The following is a 14,884-nucleotide window of genomic DNA, read 5'->3' as shown; positions in this document are numbered from 1 at the left end:
CTGTGTCAGGTTTAAAATGTTAGGCCCAGTAAACTGTCCAATATGTCATGTGGCCTATAAAGATCCCTTTTAAATACACATTCATTTTGTTTTTTGTTTCTTTCTTTTGACTTTGTTTGCTGAAAGGCCATGGCTTTCCAAATGTTAAAAGAGGTGGAAACGGCCTATACTGAAAGGCGAATTGTAATTTGGAAGAAGGCATTTGTAAAGAATGCAAGGGTTATTAGATAACTAACTCTTAAACTTACCTAGGTATGTTCTGGAATACAAACCAGGAGAAGTTAGGCCTCATAAAATAAATAAAGGTGATAAATAAACCGCTCAAAAGCAATGCTTTTGTAATGTTTGTTTTCCCTATTTTTACAATTCCCAGTAAACCGTTAATAAATCGGACAACATATGCTATTTTGTTTTTTGGTAAATAAGATGAATGCCTGTGAGAAAACAAGCTGAATGAATGATTGGCTATGGCAGCAGTGCGGCCATTTTGTGAAATAGTCGTATTGGACATGAGATTTTTTTATTTTTTATTCATATACATGTTCCACAGCCCAGGTTTAAAATAATGCTACTGTAGATTTAATGATAGTTAAATTAAAGTAAATAATTGTGTGAGCATTATGTATTCATTGAATTATGTTAAATTACTATTAAATTACTAAATCGAATCGAAAAGCATTTGTGGGCGTTTGGAATAAAGGTTGAGGCTCCGCCTACTTTGCGTGACGTTATTGTGCTCACTCACTTCCTCGTTCTGAGTATTTTGGAGAAATGTTGACACCTGTGTGGCTCGTGCTGTTCGCTTTAACCTCTGTTTTATCAGCAGGTGAGTAACGATTTATGAGTCACCACATATTCAACAAACTAATTCAACTCTTTTGTTTGTTTTACGGGTTATTGTAATTGTATTGTATTGTTATTTTTTTTTCAAAACGGGTTTTTGAGCAGTTTACGTTCAATTCATTGCATTCCCAACAGAGAAGTTGCGGTTCGCCTCATATTATGGGAGTCACATGGTCCTGCAGAAAGCCCCAGCTCAAGCAGTCGTGTGGGGATATGCAGAGCCAGGAGCCGAAATTGTCTTGTCATTGTGTGGATCACTCAATGTTCCTGCAAGCTCAGCGCATGTTGTCAACGGTAAAGTATTCAATGCTCGTGCAAATCACATGATCGTCAGCTGAAATCGTCACTCCCTCCACATGCTTTAAGTGTCAAGCTGACAGGTCTAGTTATGAAGGTTGCCATTGAAAGTATACATTAATCATCTGACAGCATTAGACATACACAGCACAGTCATAAGGATTAAAATTCACTGATTGCAAAAACCTTTTGAGTTTCATTCATCAATATAATCAAATTGTTTATTTCCCCTTATTCATAAAAATGCATTAAACAGGTATACATACTGGTGAAACCTTATTTTCTTTAGTTATTAAATTGTACTATGCATATGCTGGTGATAAAATTAGTAACTACAAAGTAAATGAGATTCTTCCAAGTTTGCCTTCTCAGCCAATTCAGGGTGCATGCATATATATCAGTTATCATATTTGAACAAAAGCACAATTTACAGAAATATTTCATCAGAAATGGAGAGTCTTCCTATCTTTACATTAACATCATTTACGTTGTACCAAATATATAATTTTCAAAATCTTACAACAGTGAACAACAGCTTTTTTTGGTATGTCCATGCATGGTCTATTTTCTAGTTTTGAGTTCCACTAAAGCAGCACACTATGACAGTTTTGCGATTTATTTTTATTTAATTAATGCGACAAAAAAACGTATTCTTCACTAAAAGATTTTCCCAAATCCAACACAGGTATTTGGCGTATAACTCTCAGTCCAGTGGAGGCTGGTGGTCCTTACAACCTGACTATCTCCCAGTCCACCACAAACAGCTCCGTCATGCTTACAGATGTGCTCTTTGGAGATATCTGGTTATGTGGTGGACAGAGTAACATGGCATTCACAGTTGGTCAAGTGAGTATGTTTCTTCCAAAAACGTTTGGTGTGTTTATTCCGCTGGTTTTCATTGATGTGCAATGCATAGGCATTAGTTATGTGCTTGTTGTTTAACAGATTTATAATTCAACCGAGGAACTTGCAAGGGCCTCTAAGTTCCCTGATGTGAGGATCTTTCAGGCTTCCTTGGAGCAGAGCAGAGTGGAGTTGGATGACCTGGCGGGAGTTGAAGTTCCCTGGTCCCGACCAACAGCAAGTATGAATGCAAATCTATATAAAGTGCAATCTAAAACACAGACTTACAAATATCCGACAGTGTTTTTTATTTGTTTAGCTTAAACGTGTAGGATTTGCTAATAAAAAACATACTTTTGTATGGTTGTTTAAATTTGTATGAGTAAAAAAGCATAGAAGCGACATTCCTCATATACCTAAAAATGAATAAGCAGCCATGTCTTCTTTGTCTTTTGTGCTTACCTTATAAGAATTGCTTGGTGCACAACCTTTCACGCATTACTCTGCTGTGTGCTGGCTCTTTGGCCGCTACCTCTACCAGACGCTGAATTATCCTATAGGGTTAGTAGAGTCGTGTTGGGGTGGCACACCTGTGGAGGCCTGGTCAGCTCCAAGGGCACTTGACAAGTGTGGATTGAAGAGCTCCGTGAGCAGGTGCAATTCCAGAGCATGTAACAAATGCTAAAACATGTAGATGCATTGTAAAGCTTTAAAAAAAGTACACGTTTTGAGCAGTAGTTTAAATTGACTTGAATTACCTAAACTTAAACATGCACTCCAGTATTTCCCATAGTAATCCAGCTGTGCAGAGTAACTTTTGGGAGAACGTTGCATTCTCTGCAAAATGGAACAGTTCTGTATTGTGGAATGCTATGATCCATCCGCTACTTAACATGACCATAAAAGGAGCCCTATGGTACCAAGGTAATATCTCTGAGCAACAATTATCATCCTGTGTTGAACCAAGATGTGCAAAGACGGCTATAGGTTTACTGCTTTTTATTCCAGGTGAGGCTAATTCAGGCTACAACAGAGATAAATACAACTGCTCTTTCCCTGCCATGATTGATGACTGGAGGATGGCTTTCCATCAAGGCTCAGAGGGTCAAACAGCAATAGACTTCCCATTTGGATTTGTACAGGTGCTCTTGAATAGCCAGAAGTTGAATAAATTGTCTAAACTTTTAAAATTAATTCTAGCATGTAGTTATACTGGATGCATCTCTCTTAGCTTGGCACATGGGAGAAAAAGAATTTGCAAGATGGATTCAGAGAAATACGCTGGCATCAGACAGCCGACCATGGATTTGCTCCGAATAAACGCATGAAGAACACTTTTATGGCTGTCGCTATTGACTTGCCTGATGAAAAATCCCCCTGGGGCAGGTGAGTATAAATTACTATTTAAACTGTTATTTAATAGGAAATTGCATAGTGCTGGACTCTTACGTTTTTATTTTTTGTGTGGTTTACTGTAGCATCCACCCACGGTTTAAACGGGACGTGGCGCACAGACTTGTGCTAGGGGCGAGAGCTGTCGCCTATGGTGAAAAGAACGTGTCTTTCCAGGGACCTTATCCACTTTCATTCCATTTTGACCAGTGTTCTCTTAACATCACTTTCGACCAGAAACTTTCTGCCACCAATTCTGATAACGCTTTTGAGGTACAATTAGCATGGTTTATGTTCACTATTTACTCCGTATAAAAAACATTTTCATGCAAACAAATCTCTTGAATTTGAGGTGGAAATGAAAATGTGATGAGCTAATAGTATTTTGTTTTATTTATTGCTGCAGATCTGCTGCCCTGTGAATCAGACGTGTTTAGAAGACTCTCAGTGGATTCCAGTCCCCATGGAAAAACTGAGCTCTCAATCTATTCTGCTGTCTATAAAAAAGTGTCCCACCAAGCCGGCTGCCCTGCGTTATCTATGGAGAGACTGGCCTTGTGATTTTAAAGCTTGCCCCATTTACAGCTCTGACAGGATTTTACCCACACCACCCTTTCTCATAAACAAATAATTTTAAAAACAAAGATTTTCAGGTTGTGCAATCTGAATTTGAATATACTTTTACCATTATCATTTGTCTCCAAATTTGCACTTTGTACTACTGGAAATCTTACTTTGTTTACATTATCTCAAGTGAGACAAGATATTGAAAATTGCACAAAAAAACACTTTCAGTTATTATTATGTTTTTTTCATTGTTTGAGGCTATTTTTTTATTGCATTGTTTATTTGGTTGAAATATTGGTTTTTGTATGCAAATAAATAGGGATCACGAATTCCGAACATTCGATTAGTTCTTTTTAATTATAGAATTTCGAATAGTGTGTTCGATCTTAAAAAAATCGCTGTGTTTTCACGCCTACCCTGGCAATTTTCCTTGATCAATCGCACTGCTGTTTTTTAGTTGGTATAAATGTGCATGCTCATATTTACAAGGAAATGTCCTAGCATTATGAGCGGTTGATGCTGATCGACGTACTGTTAATAAGTGCCGCCATTCGGTTGTTAATATATTAATGTTTCAGCATGTTATCTTAATGTATGGCTTGATGTAAGATTGCCTATTCCATAATAAATAAATCAGTGTGTCGTCATACGGATTTAAAGCGTAAATGGTCTCTCTCTCTCCGTTTATGTGTGTGTAATGTAAATTATTCCATTTGGGGGAGGGGTGCGAATTTCGAATAATTTTCGAATAGTTCGCATCGATCTTCGAATATAATTTTTGCTTTAAATGCCCATCCCTAGAATGAACATATGATGAACATATATCTTATTACCCAAACATCTATCTTAATTGTTATTTTCATGTGATTTCTCACTTCTTGAAATAAACAATTATCAGCTTTCCTATTAAAAATATTGGGTCTACCTTTAGAATGAATGCATTTAAATAAACCTTACCTTTTTTAATAAGGTGTAGACCCAGTCTTTACAGGTTTGCAACACCTACCTACCATGTAACAATTTGAGGTCGTGTTTTTGGAAATTCGATAATTCCAGCTTCAAACCGAAATTAACGTCTGGATTTAGTAACATTAAAAGTATTTAGTTATATTAAAAGAGCACCGTTGGATAAACTATTTCCGAATGATCGAGTCGTTGCATAGTTGCCCATATTTTGTCACGTGACACCATTCACTCTTTACCATGTATTTTAGTCGAAGTGAAATCACCTAGTGCGTGTGCGCGCCCCCTGCTGTTGCTGTGGATGGGTTGAAATCATCCAATGCGTGTGCGCGCCCCCTGCTGTTGCTGTGGATGGGTTGAAATCATCCAATGCGTGTGAGCGCCCCCTGGTGTTGCTGTGGATGGGTTGAAATCATCCAATGCGTGTGAGCGCCCCCTGCTGTTGCTGTGGATGGGTTGAAATCATCCAATGCGTGTGCGCGCCCCCTGCTGTTGCTGTGGATTGGTTGAAATCATCCAATGCGTGTGAGCGCCCCCTGGTGTTGCTGTTATCAGCTCTGTGACTTAGGTAGCGTGTGCGCTGGGAGGCGTGTGCGTTTGTATGTATACGCGGCCTTTTCCACGCAAGGACGGACGTGTGTCTTTTTCTAGCGAGAAAACTCAATCATTATAGTTGTTGTATACCTAAACAGGTAATTCATTCGGTCATTGAAATCGTAAAATGTCTGTGTTAACAATCTCATTGTTTCGTTTTTACTGTTAGTTTGCGCTTGCTGTGACATGTAGCTAGCTAGCGTGCTAACGTTAGCGTGCGAGTGTTCCTGTGTTGTTGTTATATGTATATATTAGCCTCTTTTTGTAAAACATACGGACAATATTTGTGCATTTGTAAATTCCGTAGAAACGAGCCGAATCATTGAGCCTTTTAATATGGGTGCATTAATACTGTATGAATCCCTGACAGAAGACGTATGTTTATGACTAAGTTAGTTAAGTTAGCTTTAGGGACTGCAGCCACCTGGCTATTAACATTGGCACTCTGTGACTTAATTTTGTTACGCAAAAGCTAAACAGGTGTTTTTGCGATGTAAAGACTCAACATAACCATAATTGATTGAGTCTATCAGATACTTAATATATTTTAGATTCCTTGTCGTGCTCCGAATTTAATCTTGTCAACAAAGTTATATTTACTAACGTTACCTTTGACACGACAGAGTTATTTTCCATCTACTATGTAATCCTGTTGCAAATGAAGAGTTAATTCAAGCAAAATGAGCATGTGGCTTCATTATCTTTTAATGTATATTCTTCTGTCATTAAAACCATTTGCAAGGGGATGATGCAACTGCTTCGGTTGTATTTTATAAATAACCCCAATGTCGAAATATGTACATTTTTTTTTTGTCAAAACTCTTCCAATTACAAATGATTCTGCACATAGTTATGCATAGAGCAACCTATACAGATCATGGCATTTAATCTAATGTCATTTTAAAGTAGCAAAACATGCACATTGCATGAATGCGCTTACAATATACCTTGTATCAATTGTGGTGTTTTGAGATATCTGTTACTGAGTGTTAAATTGTTTCCTCTGTCTCTTGCAGCAGCCCTGCCCCGACGCGGCCCAACCCCAAGCGGAGCTGTCATGTGGCAGGAGGCCCGCAAACATGAGCGAAAGCTGCGTGGGATGATGGTGGACTACAAGCGTCGTGGGGAGCGACGCAGAGAGTACTATGAGAAAATTGTAATTCAAAACTTTAACCCCTCTACCCCTTTAACATAATGTTTTCTAAAGAGGGATGAAATGTTTTTAAATGGCTCGCAAAAATCTAAGTTTTGGTCTTTTTTTTGTAGAAAAAAGATCCGGCCCAGTTCCTGCAGGTTCATGGTCGGGCGTACAAAATCCACCTAGACTCAGCTGTAGCCCTGGCAGCTGAGAGTCCCATAAACATGTATGTCTCCAGTATCCACATCAGTATATGCTTATAAAAGAAGTAGTTTATTTGTACAAAATTTTGTTTATAGTTCTCACAACGATCTGCATTACCACTTATAAAAGGAAACCTAATCCTATAGCCAAGTTTATTTGTATATTGCTTTTTAAGGTCATTAACATATATCAGTATCTTTATTCTGTCATATGTGGTGTTAACCATTTGTGAATTTCCTTACAGGATGCCTTGGCAAGGAGATACCAACAACATGATTGATAGGTTTGATGTCAGGGCACACCTGGACTACATACCGACTTATACACCGCCTCTCCTGAACACAACGTGAGTTTGTTCTGGTCTTAATGGACCTGTTATGTAAGAGAAGAAAACCGCTGACCTGGAGTATGCAGAGAAAGCATACGTTTAAAAAGGTGTGCTGAACTGGTTGGTGCTTTGTCATTATGTGTTTATTATTTCTGTCCTAGCACCCCAGAGCAGGAATCTGAAGAGAGGAAGTGCAATTATGAGCGCTATAGAGGTCTGGTGCAGAATGACTTTGCAAGCAGTAAGACATCTTTGATTTTCAGGGCATTAAGTACATTTTTACCTTTGTGATGTTTACTAGACAATGGTTACTAATCTTGAACCATTGGACTGAGCATATTGATGAATTTCAAATAATCCATTTTAGTGACGTTCTTGTCATTTTGTAGTCTCCGAGGAGCAGTGTTTGTACCAGATATATGTGGATGAGCTCTATGGTGGCCTGTCGAAACCGAATGAGGATGAAAAGAAAAAGTATGAAATTATTTTATTTAAAATCAGTGTTAGATTAACAGTGTCTGAAAGACAGTTCTGTTTGAAGAATCAGATTTTACGTTTCTTTCTGTTAGACTTGCTGAGAAGAAAGCCCAGATCGGGTATACATATGAGGACAGCACAGTGACAGAACCAGATGCGAACGCAGAGAAGGAAGACGAGGATGATTCTGAAAACAGCGAGTCTGAGGAAGATGAGGTCATCCCTGACATCGGTTCGTCCTTCATACACCATACACTTCCCCTAAAGCTTGAGTTGTTTAATTATGGAAGTTGCCTCCTTTTAATTTGTCTGTAAATGCTTTTTTCCATGTTTTAGATGTTGAGGTGGATGTAGATGAACTGAACCCAGAACAGGTCACGGATATTAACAAGATGGCCACTACTTATGGCATGGCAGAGGGGGATTTTGTTGGGTTCGTTTACCCATTCTTCATCTTATCAGAGAAGAATAACCACTTGACCACGTTTCATCTTCCTAATGAGATCCCAGTAACAATCTTTTAATTATTCTAAATGTATGTAGTTAAAAACTGATCTTTCCTGATGGCAGGATGTTGCGGAAGGACAAGGAGGAAGTGGAGGCCATTAAACATGCTAAAGCTCTAGAGGCAGAGAAGGCCATGTACTCTGTAAGGATATTCAAACATTTTTGCTGTTTGCCCTCCCGCTTATTTAAGCCTTTGGATTTGTTTTCATTTTTACTGTTGCTGTTTTTTTGTGCATCAGGGCCGGCGTTCTCGGAGACAGCGGCGAGAGTTTAGAGAGAAGTATATGAAAGGCAGACAGATCAGCCCACCCAGGTAACCCCCGGCAAACAAGAGCTACGACACAAGTTTATTATTGACAAAACTGCACCGATATGCAATGTTTCTACGCCTTTCTTTTACTAGCCTTCCACAACCTTTTAAGATAAGATTCAACATCACCCTTAACTTGTTCGCCACCAGCCTCTTTAAAAAAAGTTGCCAGCCTACACCAGCGTTTTTTAACATTTTCACCCAAACTTTATGGTTCACAGTACATTTTTTGTAAAGAATATATGGACAAACAATATGTCAAATGAATGAACAGAGTCTCAGCTTTTAAACAAAAGAAACCATGGTCTTCTATCTTCATTTGTTCATTTTTTATCACTCCGTAGATGTGGTTAGGTTTCTTCAAAAATGCATCATTTTGATTTAACAGCTGAGAAAATTAATGTTTTTTTGTCAAAGATTCCGCCCAGATTCCACTCAGAACAGTAATCAAAACCGCTAAAACATACGTTCTAGGTTCTGGGATTCTGTACTTTTTCCCAGTGGTATGTAAGAGCGCCACCTGCTGTACAACAGTACAAAAACTGATTGCCGTAATAACTCACCTTTGGCGTGGAAGCGTTTTTTTTTAAATGATGGCGGTGAAAGAGTTAAAGGCGGGGTGTCCAATTTTGATTTACGCTTGTTTAGACAAAGTCGGGCTGAGTACCAAAACAACCTTGTAGCTAATCAGCAGTAAGGTACACCGTGCACAGGATGGACATTTGTCGAGCCGAGCACTGACGAAAGCGAAAGATGGGGTTAGGGGTGTGTCTGTTTTTGTGATTTGAACATCCACAACAGCTTTGAGAAATAAGACATCCTGCCTTTAAAAATTGTATGTTTAATTTAGGGTTGGGTATTTTTTTTTTCAATACAGGTGCCAAATCGATACTTTTAAAATGGAACCGGTGCCTAAATCGATACATTTTAAAAAGACTCCGGTGGACGAAATTAAAGAACAATATGTTGAATTAAAAAATATTTATTTAATAATAAACAAATGCACAATTAAAGTTTTTAAGTTAATGTGAAATGAGCAAGGAACTAGCATTGCTAGAAAGATGGGTAACACTTTCCTTGAAGCATGTATGTATAAAACATTATATATGTAGTTTTAGAGCATTGTTATGCACCTTTTAATGTATTGCTATGTCTTATATATAATTTCTATTACAGTTAATACATTATAACACTTAGCAATTCATTGTAACACTACACATTTTAAAATGGTTATAATTCTTAACAACTACATATCATGCATTATACATACATACTTCAAGGAAAGTAGTACTGAAAGATGTTAAAGTGTTTACCTTGTTTATCCTCCAGCTACAACAAAATGCTCACCATAGTTGTGTTAAATATGGGCAGAAAATGGATTGAGCATATTAAAAGATTAAGTCCATTTAAAGAGTGCCTTCTACGCTACATTATATGTGCATTATAAAAAAAAAAGGAAGTATGTTTAAAGAATAAGTATAATTACATTCCTTTACATGCAGTCAGAGTCAAAAGCTTGACAGACTGATGTCTAGAGATCAGAATGACAGGTGCTATAAGGTTTTTGCACTTTCACTGCTGTGTCTCGCTTTTCTTTCTTGTCAAATGCGTAACCGTGTTAATAACGAGCTCCATGGCACACAGCACGTGCATCATTGATTTTAAACACGCAACAGTTTTATTTTAATCACTTGCGATTACAGAAGCGTCACGTGCTTTTCGAATTAACCTTAGTTTTACTTTAAAACTTGCCTTATGCGGCTGTTGAAGTTAAAGATCAAAGTTGAAGATCACAGATCATTTTGCGATCATTTCCGTTTAACCATTTTATAAGATGTGCTGGATTTGTATTATCTGAGCTTTCCAACTTTCATTAATGTGAATGAGGGCAAATGTCTTAATCAACGGCTCATTCAGCATTTAATTGTCACCTAAATGAAATCTGCGTTTTGATTCAATCCGGTTACATACCGTACATATATGTAGGGTTTTCGGTACTCCAGACTAGTTAAACGGAGTAATGAAGGTATTCATTTACAATCTTTTAATTTTGTATATGTATTTTTGATTGAATATTCAGCTATGCTCGAAGAGACAGTCCCACATACGACCCTTACAAGAGGTAGGTATATTTAATGGTCTGATGTTTTGCAACATAATACCACTTAAATTTATATTTTTTGCATGTATTAATCATACTTCGTTTTTCTTATTTCTCTTCCCAGGCCACAGTCAGACTCAAGTTCAGAGTCCCACTCTCGATCCCGATCCCCAGGCAATGATAAAATCACCTTTATCACTAGCTTTGGTGGCAGTGATGAGGAGGGAGCTGCACCCACACAAGCCGTGCCTGCAGCGGCATCAAGCAACACCTCCTCCAACACCGCAGGTCATAGCAGGGGCTCCCGGTCGGTAACTTCCCCTTTCTACTTTCTGCCTTCTGATTGGCTGAATTCTCCATTTATTTATTTATAAACATGTTTGGCTATGATAACGGAATGCTGCACGTTCAGCCTCAGAATGATACATGACATCTATTGAATAAGTTGAGCGCTAATCAATCTCGGAGTTGGGTTTTTATATTATGTTTGAGCCTGAAAGAAAGACAGTGGTTTGTTTTGGGTTTACTTTTATTTTTCGGAATCTTTGGATTGTGGTAAATGTGAATATATATATATATATTTATATTTTTTTTATTTTGTGCGTTGCACATTATAACAGCATATTGTCTTTTATCTTTCAGCCGAAGACGCTCATCCTCCAGTCACTCCTCCTATTCATCCCGCTCCTCATCACGCCGTTCCTCTCGCTCCTCTTCACGTTCTCGAAGAAGTCGGCGTTCTCGTGGGGGCAGGGACCGGGACAGCCGTTATTCACGGTCTCGGTCACGCTCCCGTCGGCGGTCTGAATCACGTTCACGTCATCGCAGTGGAGGAGGAAGCTCGAGGAGACGTTATGACAGGACGCGGTCTCGTTCCACAGATCGGGACAAGGGTAAAGATAGAAACCGGGAAAGAGATAGAGATCGGGATAGAGGGAGGCGCTACACAGCCCGCAGACGGACAAGGTAAGACAGTTATAAATAGTTACGAACTCAAAAATAGTTACAAACTCATTTAGAAACTTTAGTTTTAGATTTTGCAGCAAACAATGTAAGATTTATAACCTTATAACCTGATTTATGTCCCACAGATCTCGCTCACGATCGCAGTCAGGTGATCGTTACCAGCGAAGGAGTCGCAGCACTGCATACAGGAGGGGCGGCAGTGTTAGTCAAAGCCCCTCCCGCTCACCTGCTGCAAGCCGTAGCTCCTCCCCTTCCTCCCGTTGTGCTCTGCCTACCTCTGCTCCCGCTGACAAGCTGAAAAAGTAAGTTCGAGCCCAACTGAAAACACATCTCTCAGTATGAATATAGAAGAGGGACGCAGTCTATAACTTTCTCTTTCTCTCTTAGATCTGAACCTCCGGGTGGTAAAGAGACTGGAGCTGCCAAAGTCAGTAAGAATTTGATATATCTCAAATTTGTTTCTAAAGACTCCGCCTCCCTCACCCCTGACAGGCTGATGCAGTTAACAATCAGGCCAGGGCTCTTGCCCATCTTTTGCACACTTCTGGCTCCACCAAGAGCCCCTGATCTCTTGTTTTGATTAGGTCATCGGCTCTCCTGGTGCTGGTTGTCGGTTTTTGAACTCACCTGAATACCCTTATGTGCCCTATTGGTAATAAATAGGTAAAATACCCCCATTATCCCTAAATTACCTTCTATGTGCTGTTCACAGAAGGACTATATATCAATATTTTTTTCTTTTCATCTAATCAGTATTGTCTGCAATACCACTTTGTGAATGAACGTGAGATGATGAAAGGGAAAACTACAAAGGTGTTATGGTTCTTATGAGGTTGACGAAGCAGTTAAAGAGCTCAGGTGTTGCTTCTGCTCCGGGCTTGTCAAGACAGGCAGCGCAACTTCACTCACACAAACACAAACACACCTGCATAAGTCAATGCACAATGTCCTTGTAGGTTGAACAGCTAACCCCTATGACAAGCTGCACCAAATGGCTACAGTTCCTGACATTTTGTTACTGTTCCACCAAGTTGGTGTACCTGACCTGGGATAAGGCGAGATCATTTTGTACTGTACTGTTCTTTGTACTGTTCACACCTTGCCCTTACCTCCATCCACAAATGCTCACAAATAAACATCAGAGGCAAAAAGGACAGCCGTTGCTGTGAAATATGACCACATTTTGCTCTTAATCATTGAGAAATACTGTAAACTATTTGTATGGGGTTTAAAATCGCCCATCTCTGAGAACCAAGTAATAATCTGTTGTTCTCAATTATTGTGCTGTTATCTGACCTTTGCGATTTTGTTTGTTCTAAAGTCAGCGTGTCCGTTGCAGCCCAAGATGACTCCGCAGGAAAAGCTCAAGATTCGAATGCAAAAGGCCCTAAACAAGCAATGTAAGTCACTAATGCAGGCATTCAAGAACCATATGCTCATAGCATGGTCTAGACTGACTGATATTCACACATTTTAACATGTATACAAAATGTTTTTATAACACACATTTCAATCTGGTCTGTGTATTTTGAGAAAGCCCTTTTCCCTGCCTCACCTTTATGGTTTCACCCTTCCTCAGCCAAGGCGGATAAAAGAGCAGCGCAGGCCAAGATCCAGCAACAGGAGAACAAGCGACAGGTAAAAGTTTTTGTGGTTGTGTAGCTGCTATGCGAGTTTGGGTCTTTCCGATTAGAAGCTTTGTATGGTGTAGTTTTTAACGGAAATTTCCTACTGTCACAGGAACGAGAAGGAGTTTTACGAGCAATGGCACGGAAAATTCGCATAAAGTAAGTCTGAGCATGTATACACGCATGTCAGTGTCTTCTGTCTATGAAAAAGAGGATACAGTTTGGTCATTGTTTGGTCTTGCAGGGAGAGGGAACGCCGGGAGAAAGAGCGTGATGAATGGGAGAAGCAGTATGGACGTCAGAGTCACTCGCCCTCACCCAACACCAAACACAGTGAGTTTCTGATGGAATGTGAGAGAGTAATAGACAGAATGGAATCTGCCAATCCTTAAAAACTCTATGTAAAGTGATGTGAAGCATATTGCAACCATATTGTGTGAGAATGTGTAATAGGAGTAAGAATTATGATTAGACTTATATTAATGATTTACATGAAGATTCATAAAGAAGATTTCAATAATAAATCCTGAACACCCCACAGGTCGGGACCACAGCTCATCCAAAAGGTATGCTTAAATCAGCCTTTACAGTTTGCGAGGGCAACGCGCTTGTACATTTAATCTACACATATCTGACCCTGGACAACAAAACCAGTCTTAAGTAGCACGGGAACAATTTTAGTAATCACCAAAAATACATTGTAGGGGTAAAAATTACAGATTTTTCTTTTTGCCAAAAATTATTATGATATAAATTAAAGATCATGTTCCATGAAGATATTTGATAAATTTCCTACCGAAAAGTATAAAAACTTTCTTTTTGTGAGTGGATGGCCTGCTGCAGTGCCTCAGATTAATAACTTCAAAGGCGATCTTCAGATTCCAGCTTTGTAAACAGTTGTTGTTCTGCCAGATAGTGTCCTATCCTAACAAACCATATATCAATAGAAATCTTATTTCTTCAGCTTTAAGATGACGTAAAAATCTCAATTTCAATAAATTATCCCTTAAGACTTGTTTTGTCGTCCGGGGTCACATATGCTCATTTTAAACATTTATTTTTTTCCTCAACAGGAGATCCCGTTCAAGATCAAGAAGCCCTCATCACCGGTACTAAAGAAATGATCAGTCAGCACAAGAGGGAGAAATGTCAAACAAATGGTTTAGGAGTGAAGGCTAATCAGGATGGCTATATTAAGTTTGGGGAACTTGACAGTAATTCAAATAATTTCACTAATGTCAGCTTTCCTTTCGTCTGAGGAGCACACTGTAAACAATGAAACTAACAAATAATCTATTGCTAAAATCTGTAAATTAGCATTATCACGCTCGGACACACTTTTATTCCTCATACGGTCACAACAACATAACCGGATTGCCATGAAAAGGAATGCTTCGATAACATGTATTTGAAGAGATCTCTCTAGAAACTGCCCCGTATGGACATTTTTGACATGAAATTTGTGTCCTATTCAAAATGCTCATCCCATCATTGTACATAATCCCTTCAGTTAAGATTGTGATAACACTTGACAAAACATGCTGATGTTAAATCCTCATCTTTTCCAATTATTAAAAGATGTTAATGTCATATGATCTGTTGCTTGTTTCTTTGTCAAAACCTGCGAAGTTTCCTAGTCATTTTAAAACGTCTGTTCGACGCAATATTTTATTTCAATACTGGCATGATGTCGCATCTGCGTGTCGTGGCCGCCAGATGGCGCACT

General features: G+C 38.9%; 2 protein-coding genes across 7 annotated transcripts; both read left to right on the top strand.

Annotated features, from left to right (window-relative positions):
* The first annotated feature begins 746 nt into the window (after positions 1-746).
* siae (sialic acid acetylesterase) lies at positions 747-4,608 on the top strand. The gene is made up of 10 exons (XM_056766172.1): positions 747-826; positions 979-1,137; positions 1,826-1,986; positions 2,086-2,224; positions 2,454-2,637; positions 2,765-2,907; positions 2,992-3,125; positions 3,215-3,369; positions 3,462-3,648; positions 3,782-4,608. Exons 1-10 carry the CDS (start codon positions 772-774, stop codon positions 4,004-4,006), a joined length of 1,542 nt encoding a protein of 513 aa, XP_056622150.1. The 5' UTR covers positions 747-771; the 3' UTR covers positions 4,007-4,608.
* A 784-nt stretch (positions 4,609-5,392) lies between these two features.
* Positions 5,393-14,748, top strand: clasrp (CLK4-associating serine/arginine rich protein). Of its 6 annotated transcripts, none has more exons than XM_056766397.1 (21): positions 5,398-5,597; positions 6,516-6,655; positions 6,766-6,863; positions 7,086-7,187; positions 7,331-7,410; positions 7,559-7,643; positions 7,739-7,878; positions 7,983-8,079; positions 8,217-8,295; positions 8,393-8,466; positions 10,544-10,585; positions 10,689-10,871; positions 11,207-11,530; positions 11,656-11,832; positions 11,918-11,957; positions 12,852-12,930; positions 13,068-13,168; positions 13,271-13,317; positions 13,403-13,491; positions 13,700-13,724; positions 14,232-14,748. In XM_056766397.1, exons 2-21 carry the CDS (start codon positions 6,557-6,559, stop codon positions 14,272-14,274), a joined length of 2,004 nt encoding a protein of 667 aa, XP_056622375.1. In that variant the 5' UTR covers positions 5,398-5,597; positions 6,516-6,556; the 3' UTR covers positions 14,275-14,748. The 6 variants fall into 6 exon arrangements, 2 of the variants coding, with proteins under 2 accessions (XP_056622375.1, XP_056622376.1); XM_056766398.1 differs by having other exon boundaries at positions 5,403-5,597; positions 13,110-13,168; XR_008908824.1 differs by lacking the exons at positions 13,700-13,724; positions 14,232-14,748 and having other exon boundaries at positions 5,393-5,597; positions 11,918-11,961.
* Positions 14,749-14,884: the final 136 nt, after the last annotated feature.

Source organism: Triplophysa dalaica, chromosome 14 (genome assembly GCF_015846415.1).
Source record: "Triplophysa dalaica isolate WHDGS20190420 chromosome 14, ASM1584641v1, whole genome shotgun sequence".
Lineage (NCBI taxonomy): Eukaryota > Metazoa > Chordata > Actinopteri > Cypriniformes > Nemacheilidae > Triplophysa > Triplophysa dalaica.
The sequence above is the reverse complement of the archived record's forward strand: the minus strand, read 5'-3'. Positions and strand labels throughout refer to the sequence as shown.

Coding starts and splice junctions, on each gene's coding strand:
- clasrp (XM_056766397.1), top strand. CDS start 6,557: ATGTGGCAGGAGGCCCGCAAACATGAGCGAAAGCTGCGTGGGATGATG. Junction 10,586..10,688: donor ACATACGACCCTTACAAGAG/GTAGGTATATTT, acceptor TTCTCTTCCCAG/GCCACAGTCAGACTCAAGTT. Junction 10,872..11,206: donor GGTCATAGCAGGGGCTCCCG/GTCGGTAACTTC, acceptor TTTATCTTTCAG/CCGAAGACGCTCATCCTCCA.
- siae (XM_056766172.1), top strand. CDS start 772: ATGTTGACACCTGTGTGGCTCGTGCTGTTCGCTTTAACCTCTGTTTTA. Junction 2,225..2,453: donor CTGGTCCCGACCAACAGCAA/GTATGAATGCAA, acceptor TTACCTTATAAG/AATTGCTTGGTGCACAACCT. Junction 3,370..3,461: donor GAAAAATCCCCCTGGGGCAG/GTGAGTATAAAT, acceptor GGTTTACTGTAG/CATCCACCCACGGTTTAAAC.